Raw genomic sequence first — 12783 nt, 5'->3', positions numbered from 1 at the left:
AGAGATGGTGAGCATTTTTTCATGTACTTGTTGATTGACTGTATGTCCTCCTCTGAGAAGTGTCTGTTCAGGTTCTTGGCCCATTTGTTGATTGGGTTGTTTGTTCTCTTATTGTCTAATTTTTTGAGTTCTTTGTATACTCTGGATATTAGGGCTCTATCTGAAGTGTGAGGAGTAAAGATTTGTTCCCAGGGTGTAGGCTCCCTATTTACCTCTCTTATTGTTTCTTTTGCTGAGAAAAAACTTTTTAGTTTGAGTAAGTCCCATTTGTTGATTCTAGTTATTAACTTTTGTGCTATGGGTGTCCTATTGAGGAATTTGGAGCCCGACCCCACCGACTGTAGATCGTTATATATTTTTTTAATCCTTTTGTTTCTTAACAGTCCTAGAGGGCAGATACCGTAATAACATTTACCCTACATTCCCAAAAGGCTTGCCTAGCAAATACAGGAAAAAGGTTAAATTCTGTGGCACTTTTGATGTGCAGCAATTGTTTTTCCTTGTATCCTGGATGGCAAACATTTATCACAAAGGATAACCTTGTAAATTTTATATTTTTATAAATATTTCTGGAAAGTTCTTCAATGATTCAATCTGGAGCTTTCTACTTCCCTAAATGCTGACACTCTCTCATCAATTTTCTTTTGAACACCAGCAGATCATTCCTAGCTTGCTGTAACACCCTGCATTCATGTCTCTACACCTATTTTTGAGAATTTGTCATGAGAAACCAGTCCTGTGCCAAAATAGTTGCATGTTTCTCAAGCTTGTGGGTCACGTATTGTACACTTCAAGTTTCCACCTTTCAACTGTTTCTCATCATTTTGGATTATGCTGGCCCACTGCCAGGTCCTTAGTGGGGCATAAATATCCTAAGAATTAGTTTGAGCCTTTATTGTTACTTATTTCCAGAAGAGAGAGTCCTATCAAGGGAAGAGGGAGTGACTATAATCAGAAAAAAAGTTCTGTTTTGTTTTAATTTCAAAAAGAAATGAAGCAATCCTGCCACCTTATTCAGGGCTGACTTCCTGCATGCATGGAACCTCCTGATTGCTGTGACAGCAGTCAACAGGGCTCACCATTTTTTTTTTTTTTTTTTACCAGTGGTACAGGTGGTTTCATCTCAGCCTGCATATCAAGACACGAATAATCTGCCAATTTTCACTTTCCTGCTCTGTATTTTGATATTGTTTCAAGGCCATCCAAGTTTCAACAACATCTGTCTTTTAAAATCAATCTTGAGAATACTTTTTTTTTAATTGCTCACAATTTTGAGGAGTGCCCAAAATACATGGGTCATTAAAATACAGCAAGGGTTGGCTGCCTGGTTTTATAAGTAAAATTTTATGGGAAAACAACCCCACTCACTTACTTATGGGTTGGCTGTGATGGCTTTCAAGCTTTAAGGGCAGACTTGAGAAGCTGTATCCAGAGACCACACAGCCCACAAAGCCAAGATGTTTGTCATCCAGCCATTTAAGAAAAAGTGCATCTAGTGTCCCAGATGTTATCTCAATGTAATGTCCTCCTACTGTCCTATTAAGAATGTTTGCAATTATTTACATAGTGAAACTTAATTGGCAATTATTTTATTGTGGTGAAATTCTTGATCTTCACATCACTGTTAGGTGCTCTGGGGAAGAGACTCTTTAAATATATCTTTGTATCCTGGTTGGCCAGATGTTGTATTCTTACAACAGATAGAGACCTTCTTATTTATAGGCAAGGTGTGTCAGTTCTTATATCATTTAGGATACCGTGGCAAAACAAAGGTCACATTGGATATTTCAGCAAAGGTATTTAATATAAAATTTAGGTTTTTAATATAAAAATTGGTTGCACAGATAAACAAGCAAAACAGTAATTCTGAGGTAATCCAGAGGCAGTAATTGCAGGAAGGAGCTATGATGAGGGCTTGGGAACAAAGAGAAAGAAGAGGAACACAGGCCATCTGAGCTCAAAACTTTCAGGTGTGTGGTACAACCCATTGCTTCTGGTTCCACTGATAGGCAAGCTGAAGCAGGTTAAATGGATATTACAAAAGACAAAAGAAGGTAGATCCTGGCCAGGTGCTACTTCTGTTCACATGCTGGCAGGACCAGCAAGAAAAATGGGGTCTTTTATCTTCTCCTATTAGTGTCTGATCTTTTTCTATTTTTCCACTGTTGATAAAACGAAGCCTGCAGACTCATAATCTTGGAAATATAGCTGCAAGTCTCCTTTTCAGCATTATTGGACAAAAAAAAAAGGCATATCAACGACTAAAAGCACAAAAATGACTGGCACAGGCTTAGAAAAGTGAGCTGACCCTATGGAAGGCAGACTGGAGGAGCTTCCATCCCCAATCTATCTAGAGCCATCTGGCCAGGCCTGCTGTTCTCCTAAACCAAAACCACTTGGAGTTCACATGTTGGTGCTTGAAGCTATTGGTTCTTGTTTTTGTATTGTCCTGGTATTTATCCTTTTATTCAACAATTATTTATTGATCATCCATATGCCAGGCAATGTTCTATATTATAGTAATATAATAGTAAATAAAATGAACAGCAACAAATCGGTGCCCACATGGAACTCTCCTGCAATCAAGGGAGGCAGACAGTAAAGAAGGGAATAAGTAAACTATATGCTACATGGTATCACTGCTAAGGAAAAATATAAAGCTAGAAGGAGCAGTAGAGCATGTCCTAGGAGAGGGGGCTGTACACTAGCCCACAGAAGGAAGGCATCAGTTAAGTAAGATCTGGAGAAGGTAACAGAGCAAGCCTTGAGCATTTGTTGGGGCAAGACCATTCGAGGAAGAGGATCTGGTAAATGCAAACTTCCTCAGGCAGGAGTGGGCCTGCTGTGTCAGAGGAAGAGCTAGGAGGTCAGGGTAGCTGAGTGGAATGATAAGTGAGTAAGAAAAGAGGTGAGGCTAGAACTGTGCCTGACTGCCCCATCAAGTTGTTCCCTTTTTTCCAGACTGTTGCTTATCTGGAAAATGCACCTTGTACCGTTTGGCATTTCAGATAGACATTTGAAAAGACAATGTTCACATTCCCAATAAAAATTTCATCATCTAACACTCTGGTTCTCAAGTACATGTTTATAGTACACAGTTCCCATATTTACAGATTCTAGTTAAGGGCAGCACATTTATCAGATGTCACTTGATGAACCTGATTTTTTTAATTATTATTATTGAGAAGGTAAATCTGCTGATTGTGACATTATTCTGAAGTCCTTTATATATAATAATCAGAGAGGGCTGGTGTTGTGGCTCAGCGGTAGAGTGCTTACCTAGCATGTGCAAGGCCCTGGGTTCGTTCCTCAGCACCACATAAAAATAAATAAATAAATAAATAAATAAAATCAGAGAAACATCATTCTTCATAAATCCTCTAATTGTATTGTCAGTGTTTCCCTTCATTCCATAAACTGCTGCCTTATACAATGGATGCAATGGATGGTGTAAGGCATGTCAGAGAGAAGATGTGATATTCATTAACACCTAGCAAGTCATTAGATTGCACTTGTACTGGATATTTTCTCAGTGTAATGGCCTCCTACTGCCTTATTAGGAATGTTTGCAATTATGAACACAGTGAAAGTTAATTGGCTATTATTTTATTGCAGTGAAATTCTTGTTCTTTACATCACTTCTAGGTGCTCTGGGGAAGAGATTCTTTTTTAATTCATCTTTCTATCCTGGTTGGGTATAACACATGCTTTGAGCAAAGCAGTAATACATACTATAGCACAGATATAGGGCTTGCTAAATTCTAGGTCCTGAATTAAGCACATTGCAAACATTATCTCATTTAATCATTTCAGATCCCTGTGTGCTTAATAATGCTATTATTTTTATTTTTTTAAATTAATAATTTGAGACTTTAAGAGTTCATCCTAGTCCATTTGTGCTGGTACAACAAAATACTGCATATTGGGAATTAATAAACACCAGAAGTTCATTTTTTTTAATAGTTCTGGAGGTTAAGAAGTTCAAGATCAAGGTGCCAGCATTCAGTGTCTGAAGAGGGTCTTCATGCTATGACCTCACATGGCAGAAGAACAAAAAGGCAGAAGGAGCTAAACTAATTCCCTCCAGTCATTTTATAAAGCACCAATCCGTCCATGAGGGCAGCAACTTCATGACTTAATAACTTCCCAGAGCCTTTCCTCTTAATACCAAAACAGGGATTAAGTTTCAACATGAACTTTGAATGACATTCCACTACTTGTCCCCTCACATTCATGCCCTGATGTGCAGGAAAGACTCTTTCCATCTCTACAGTCCCCAGAGTCTTACCTCATTCTAGCATCTACTCAAAAGTCTGAAGTCCAGAGTTTCATCTGAATCACAAATGGGTGAGACTCAAGATAAGATTCATCCTGAGGCAATTTTTTCACCAATTGTAAGCCTGTGAAATCAAGAAAGTTATTGCTTCCAAGAATGTCTTCCCTGTTTTTGTAAGCAAGAAGAAAGACATAACAGATCCCAGGTGAGTCCAAAATCCAACAGGACAGGCAACAGGAAGAGGGTATAGTAAATACAAACTTCCTCAGACAGGAGTGGGCCTGCTGTGTCAGAGGAAGGTTTGAGAATAACCTTTGACTCCATGTTCCACTTTTCAGACACACTGGGGTGGGTCCCCAAGGCTTCGCAGAATCCCACCCCCATGACTTTGCTAATAAGCACAGCCCATGCTGCAACTCTCATGTTGAAGTCTTGTGTCTGTGGTCCCCAGGCTGGCACTGCACATTCATAGATCTGCAGTTGTGAAGTCACTTGGGAAAGTGTGTCCCAAAGGCTCCAGTAAGCACTGCCCAAGTTGGGGCTTTCTGTAGTGGTCTCACGCCTGTGACACTTCTCTGCATAGACCCCAAGTCTCTCTGAGGCATCCTTTGGAATCCGGATGGCAGTGGCCATGCCTTCCCAGATCAGGCACTCTGTACCTGCAGAAGTAGACTAAATGCCACCAAGGTTTAAGGCCTGTATCTTCCAGAGTGGTCATCTGAGAAATTGTTAGGTCTGCTCAAGACACAAATAGGGCAACTGAGGAGCAGAGCATCACAATTCAGGGAACTTGAGTCAGTGCAGGACAGTGGATGCTGAGGTACCATGGGCAACCCGAGGCCCGTCTTTTGATACAGTTCTATCCCCTAGGCTTCAGTGTTCTGGATCAGGAATGGGAGGCACCAATAATTTTCAAAATGCATTCAGGTTTATTCTTCGTGTCTTATTGAATAGTGCTATGGTTTGAACATGCCTCCCAGAGTTTATGCTTAGGAAATTTAATCTCACTGCAAAAGTGTTGGATATGGGACTAAAGGGAGGTGTTTGGGTGATGAGCACTCCATACTCATGAGCAGGTTAATGTTTTATTGAAGGAAGTGGTTTGTTAAAAAATCGATTTTGGCTCCTCTTTTTCTGTCTTGTATACTTTCTTGATATCTGATGCCTCTGTCATGTGATGACACAGAAGATCCTTCTGAGAAGTGGTCTCTTGATTTTGGACTTTCAGCTTCGAGAACCATAGGCCAAATAAACTTCTGTTGCTTAAAAATTATCTAGTCTGTGGCAATATGCTATAGCAGCACAGAGAAGACCAAGACAAATAGCATTTGTCTTCCTTCTATACACACTACTCTCTTTATCAAATAATTGCTTGGCCACACCCTTGGTATTCCAAACATGATTTTTTCCTAGCAAAACTGACACTTTTCCAAATCCTTAAATTTATTTCCCTTTTGATTATAAATTATATCTATAATTCATTTCACTCTTCTCATATTTTATAATAGGCAGTCAGAAGAAATCACAGAACACCCTTAACAATTTGCTTAGAGAATTCTTCAACCAAATGTTACAGTTTGTTCCTCTTAAATTCTGCTTTCCACAAAGCCCTAGAGCACAGACACCATTCATCCAAGTTCTTCCCTACTTTGTACAAGGGTCGCCTTACCTCCACTGTCCAAAACAATATTCTTTTTTTTTCTGCCTAAACCCTCATCAGAGTGACCTTTGCTCTGCATATTTCTACCACCATATTGATCGTGACCACTTATAATAACTTCTCAGAAGACTGAGGCTCTCTCTACAGCTCCCCTCTTCTTTTGAGTTCTCACCAGAATCTCCCTAAATGCCCCATTCATAGTGATACTGGCTTTGTCTAGCATGTACTTCAAAACTGTCCCACCTCTACTCATGACCCTGTTCCCAAACTCATTCCACATTATCAGGTATGTGTTTATAGCAGCACTCCACTTCTGTGGTACCAATTTCTGTCTCAGCCCTTTTGTGCTGCTATAACAGACTACCTGAGACTGGATAATTTATAAAGAACAGAAATTAATTTCTTGACCATTCTAGAGTCTTGGAAGTCTGGGAAGTCAGGTTCCCTGCCTACTAACATCCTCCTCCATTAAAGGCACCTTCTTGCAGCTGCTTTCTCACATGGAAGAAGGTTGAAGGGAAAAAAGACCTAAGCTAGTTTCCCCAGCCCTTTTTAAAGGGACTAACTCATTCACAAGGACAGTGTCCTCAAGATTCAATTCCTTCTACAAAAGGTTGCACCTCTTAAAACTACCACAATGGGGATTAAGTTTCAACATGAATTTTGGAGGAGATATCATCACTGAAACCATACCAAAGGTTTAGTAATTTTTCCTAAGGCCCTAAGGCAATTGAGTGAGCCTGTATCCAGATTCTCTGATTTCAAAACCTCCAGCTACTCAATCCCTTGTATTTTTTTGAATCATCAGAGATGAGTAGTAGTTTGTACATGTTGCTGGGTAATCCAAACACAGGATCTGAGAATCCTTTCAATCAGTTTCTTCTACTACTGTATGGATTTTTCTGCCTCTGTCCTCATGTCAAGGCTAGTTTGATAGCACAAATTCTGAAGTGACACCCATTTTATTTCTTATACCCATCATAGATAAACCATCAATGTGGAATGTAAAACTGATTATCATAGGGAGCACAGGGACTCCATAACCAGATATTTTTTTGTCTGTTTTTAACAACTTTATGCTTGTATGAGCTATAAAGAGCACATTTCCTGTTAATGTATTTTATTAGTCTTTTTTTACCAAAAATATTTTATCTTTGTAAAGTAGAAAGATTGTAAATCAGAGTTTAAGACAGATTAAAATATTTTTGTATGAATGGACATATGAGTATTCAAAATCTACTGTAATTACTCAGTAAATAATTGATAAAAACATGAAACTACATTACTTTCATATTTGGGCTTTATTATTCTGGAACTTCTTTTACTCAGAAGTAATTTTGATCCTAAAGCAAGGATTTGTTAAGATACCACAGTTTGATGAGAATTTATCATGAGGTTAAACACTTTAAATTATGTTAGTTACCTTTTATGTCTGATAAAAATGTTCTTTTTTTATGGTTCAATGAATAGTTGCTCTACCCCCCAAAAAATAAAGCATACTGTTACTAACCTTTTTCTTTTAATTTTTAATTAAGGAAGATTTGAATCTAAGATTTCTGCATGAGATGATGGGTAACATATGATTAACTGCTTTACTTGGCTAGCACAGTGCTTTGAACTGATAAGTCAAATGAACGACATGTCCCAGGCCGCACCAGGAAAACCACACAAGCAGCCAAAGACCTTCATCTGTTGCTGCAGCAGTGCCCTGTCAGTGAACAAGTAGACGAGGAAGAAGAAACATGAGCATGTCCTATAAGAGTTTGACAGGATAGGTTGGAACTTGGCAGCAAACTATGAACTTGCTAAAGGTCAAAACCTGGACTTGGCACTCACATCTCACAGAACTCGCTTATCTAGATGTTTCCAAACTGTCTTCCAATGTGCCCTGCTTATCAAATGGCAAGGCAAAAAAAACAGGGAACATTTGTTGCTCTACTTGCTCCAAGTTAGCCATGCTGCTCTGGGACTAGGTAGCTAATAGAGAGAAACCAGGTTACAGGGTTACTGTAAAGCAGTCGAATGAATCTGACTCAAGCCAAGGTAGGCGTAAACCTCACAGGATGCCTTGGCCTTAACAAGAGTGTGCCATCAATCGTCATAACTGGGACATTGACAGATGGATGCACAGAGGCCATCGTGAACAGAAGGGAGCCAACTGTGGTAGAGATGATGGTGTAGAAAAGCCATGGGCTGGTGAGAGAAAAATCCAGGGACATCCCAGGAGGGCAGGAGAGGTAAATGCTCAGTGAGGAAGGCATTGTGAGTGCAAAGTGCAGCCCTCTGGGCACTGGGCGACGTCATGGGAATTTGGCCTCAGTTTTTTCCAGATGTAAGTATGTTGCCATCAAAAACCATGGGCAAGTATAATTGCAGCACATAGCACTCAAATGAGATAGTACATGTGTGATCTGTTATAGCTGTTCAGTTCATTCCCTTCTCACAAAGTCAAGAGCCAGTGAGAGGTGTTCTATGTTGACATGTCTGTTTTGTCATATGTTCATATATGTATGCATGTACACATAGATATATTGTTCTCTTTTCTGTATGTTCAGGTAGATAACTACATCAATAGATGAGAATAGAGTTGTGAATGTCTATGACCATCTATACCTCAATTTATACTAATTTGGATTGTGTTTTTTGTCTATTTTAGACTAACAGTTATTAACAGCAGGGCATTTTTCAATAGTACTTACCAGATAATACTTGTTTTATAATCATTAGATGTATGAAAAAATATCTGGGTGCATGCAAACAGTTGAGGGCATCAGTGAACAAATCCAGTTTCATGGTTACTAGCCCCAGTGTGAGTTCAAATAATATTTTCTGTAGCACAAATACTTCTTTACTTCTTGTTTTGACAGTTGACAAGCCCAAGTGCTGATTTCACCCACTTTCTGTATTTCTGCTAACTAGCATAATACCTTACTTTCAAACTTCCATAATGTATTTAACAAACTAGGCTTAAGCAAAATCAACAAAGTGATCAAGTGAAATGTAGCAACGTTATCTATTGAAGCAGAAGGTTTTATAGGTAGGTTCAAGACTATTGCCAGATAAGGTCTATAGGGATAAAATCTCAAGACTACCTTTTGAAAGAACATTTCCTGTTAGAGAATTACCTTCCCGAAAGCTGTGAAAAATTAATAAGACAAGGTGCTATTGTAGTAGATATAGGAGAGCTATGATGGGGCCAATTGTGGGAGTGAATGTTATATATGGGAAAATTCAAAGATTTGGGAAAAGACGTTAAGCTCTTTGTCAGCCTCTGGGATTGTGGAAGAAAAATCACATTGGTTCAATTGTGCTTGTAGGAAGAAATCCTATGTTAATCAACTAAAACTTTTTTTGTGTGCCTGCACACTACATCATTAAACTGTGCTAGGTGTTGAGAATTGATGCAAAAAAAAAAAAAAAAAAAAAAAAAAAAAAAAAAAAAACCTGTCTTAAAAAATATACAGCCTAGCTGAATAGAATACTCAAGCAGGCATGGAAAATAGTTATCAATATAAGTCATGAAATAACAGTAAAAAAGCAAAAGTCAGAGGAGGCAGAATTGAAGTCTTCATGAAAGAGGTAGGAGTCAGAGGGTAGCTGGTGGTGACAAATAAGAGAGCAGTTGAAGACATCGCAGAAAACTGACTTGGGACAAGAAGTAGAGGTGAGAAAGGGGGAGAGGGTCTCCTGGGTTTAGTGTGCAAATCATGAGCCAGGACAAGAGTTTCTTCAGGGAGTAGACATGAACCTAGAAGAGAGAAGCTTGTTGGACGGAGGAGGTTGCCTGTTTTAGTCAGTTTTTGTCGCTGCTGTGACTAAAGAATCTGACCAGAACAACTGTAAAGAAGAAAGAGTTTATTTGAGGGCTCACGGTTTCAGAGGTCTTAATCCATAGAAGGCCTTTCCACTCCTCAGGGCTCCAGGTGAAGCTAAACGTCATGGCAGCAGAGGGTGGCAGAAGGATGCAGCTCACTCACATCACGGTGATAAGAAAATAGAGAGAGGGACTCCACTTGCCAGATACAGATATATACACCAAAGCCATGCCCCAGTTCCCACCTCTTCCAGTCACAGGCTACCACTCCAGTAAATCCCATCAGGGATTAACTCACTGATTAGACTAAGGCTATAACCCAATCATTTCTCCTCCAAACTTTCTTGCATTATCCCACGTGTGGGCTTTCTGGGGACACCCCATGTCCAAATCATAACACTGCCAGTGCCGGCAAAGGCATTTCTGCCTTCCTATAGGCAATGGAGAAATATGGAGATCTTTGAAGGAAATAAGCACCAGGTGAAAGTGATATAAGAAAAATGTCTCCAATGATGATGCAGAGGATGGATTGGAATGGATGAAGCTGATGGCAGGAATACCTGGAAATAGATTTTTCAGGAAGAATCGGTAGGTTCAATTAGATGGAATTGGTAGGAAAAGAGAAGGAGATATCAAACATGTTTCAGATTTTGAATTTAGGTCCCTAGTAGCAGAATATAGAACCACACAGATGCCACCAAGTTCAAGGAAAAGCAGTGAGACAAAGAAGGATATCTGAAAGGTCTGATCAGAATGTCTTAAAGGTCTCTGAGGAGCAAGAGGGCTTGGAAATGGACCTCAGGGACTCAGCAGAGGGTTATCTAGTCTGTGCTATCCACTAGAATACTTAGTTCCATGTCCACATGTAGGTATTGAACTTGAAATGTGCCTAGTCAAATTGAAACATGCTGTGAGTGAAAACTCACAGGTTTTAAAGAATTAATATGAAATAAGATTGTGTAAGAACTCATTAATGAAATTTAATATTGATTACATGTTGAAAAAAATATTTTGGATATATTGACCTAAATAAAATATGCTATTATGATTCATTTTATCTTAAATGTTTTTCAAGTGTGGCTCACATTTTGTTTCTATTGGAATTTGCTAATCTAGATGTTCACATTGAAGCTTATCAGTACTGTGAACACATACATATGCTTTATATGTATGTGTTAATTTTTTTTTTTTTTTTTTGCCATACTGGGGACTGAACCCAGGAGTGCTCTACCACTGGGCTACATCCCTAGCCCTCTTTATTTTTTATTTTGAGAAAGGGTATTGCTAAATTGTTGGGGCTGGCCTCCAACTTATGATCTTCCTGCCTCAGCCAACCAAGTCACTGGAATTACAGGCATGTGCCACTGCACCCAGCTTAGTTAAATGCATTTTGGTATCAATCATCAAGTATGAAATATTTCAAAATGTGCCTTGCATGAGTGTATCTCTACATTTTCATGAGCACTTATAGAAAAGGAATTCTATCTCTTCCTTTGATATTATAGAGATCCATTTGTTCATTTTATCCAAAGCTTAGGTTATTACATAGTATTGAACATTGCATTCTTTTTTTTCCTTCAACCAGCCGATGACGCCGCAGCTGACAGTCGCAAAACTTATTTGCTAACTGATTACTTAAAAAATACTTACCGAGTGAAGGTTTACTCCTTGCGGTGGGTTTCAGGTAAGAATATTTTTTAATGGAGGTGCAGATTTTTATGCTTATTTTCATCCTGGTTAGCTTGGGTTGTGGGGTACTTTTATGGCACTGAGAAGATATAATTCTTGCTTTTAAAAACTCTCTGGAGAGTATTTTTTCTTCTACTTAGGGTGCAAAGGGAAAGAAACAAAGAATTTCTTTGACATGGAGTATCAAAAGTTAAATGCAAATTAAAACCTTGACATTAATGATGGAAGAACGAACAAGTACTAGTGTAATAGTCACCATTTATGTTTTCCCAACCTAGAGATATCTAGTCTTTTTGTGAACCAAATTTTTAAAATTTATTGCATAGTTTTTAGCTTAGGCAAATGTTTGACAGCAACCTGAAATACTGATGTGGCTCTTTTCTCTCTTCAGATCATGAATATCTCTACAAACAAGAAGATAATATCTTGCTATTCAATGCTGAAAATGGAAACAACTCCATTTTCTTGGAGAACCGTACAATTGTATGTTTAACCATATAACTAAATCATGCATGAAATTCTGGGGATTTTTTCATGAATTCTATCTTGTTTTCCATGAGCACTCTCCTTTCTCATTCTGTTGGACTTTCTGCAGCATACAACGCAGTGGATCTTTTTCACCTTCAAATGCTCCCTGTCTTCGCTACTTTTTAGTCTCCTTTGATGATTTCTTCTCCTCTGCTCATATATTTACATGTAAGTGCTCCTTACAGCTGTCTTTACTCTCTGGCCTCTTTCCTCACTTTGTATCTGTTTGGGGTGATTTCATGCACTTCCACAGCTTCTGTGTTCTTCCCTCTAGTTTTTGACACTAACCTCTTCCCAGGATCCAAATTTCAATTTCCAATAGCTAGCTGGCTCCTTCCCAGGGATGACCTGCAGACCTTTTAAATTCACTATCCCAAGCTTAACTAGTTATCTCCGCTTCACTGTCAAAAACATCTTATTTCTTATTCTTATAAAAACATCTTATTTCAAGTTTCCAATCTTGGTAAATAACCTCTTAATTCTCTTCCCAGTCAGTTAAACTAGAAACATCAGATTCGTCTTTGACTCTCCTGACATGCCCTATAATTAGCTACTCAACAAACCCTATCAATTCCCTGTCCAGTACTTCACAGATTTCCATTTCCTCTTGATAGTCTTGGTTTAAATCCTCAGTTAATCTTATGGTAGTGAGTACTCTAACTTGTGCATATCTATTCTGGAGACCAGATCACATAGCACTGCCCCAATCCAGCCTGATACAAGTCCCCTGCATGTGTTATTTTAGACATTGTGTCATGATTATCTTTAAAAAAAATGATATTATCACTTCCACATACAAAAGCAGGTCATAGTTCC

General features: G+C 38.7%; 1 protein-coding gene across 1 annotated transcript in view; it reads left to right on the top strand.

The window, feature by feature from the left end:
* Window positions 1-12783, top strand: part of Dpp4 (dipeptidyl peptidase 4) — an 81795-nt gene that overhangs the window by 17073 nt on the left and 51939 nt on the right. Inside the window, exons 3-4 of the mRNA XM_046462249.2 lie at window positions 11336-11434; window positions 11831-11922. Of these exons, the coding sequence (XP_046318205.1) occupies window positions 11336-11434; window positions 11831-11922 (191 nt within the window). The remainder of the gene's footprint in view (window positions 1-11335; window positions 11435-11830; window positions 11923-12783) is intronic.

The sequence above is a fragment of the Marmota monax genome, unplaced genomic scaffold (genome assembly GCF_021218885.2).
Source record: "Marmota monax isolate L192 unplaced genomic scaffold, Marmota_monax_Labrador192_F-V1.1 WCK01_AAM20220418_F8-fsc00129, whole genome shotgun sequence".
Taxonomy (NCBI): domain Eukaryota; kingdom Metazoa; phylum Chordata; class Mammalia; order Rodentia; family Sciuridae; genus Marmota; species Marmota monax.
This window is presented reverse-complemented; position numbering and strand designations above follow the sequence as displayed.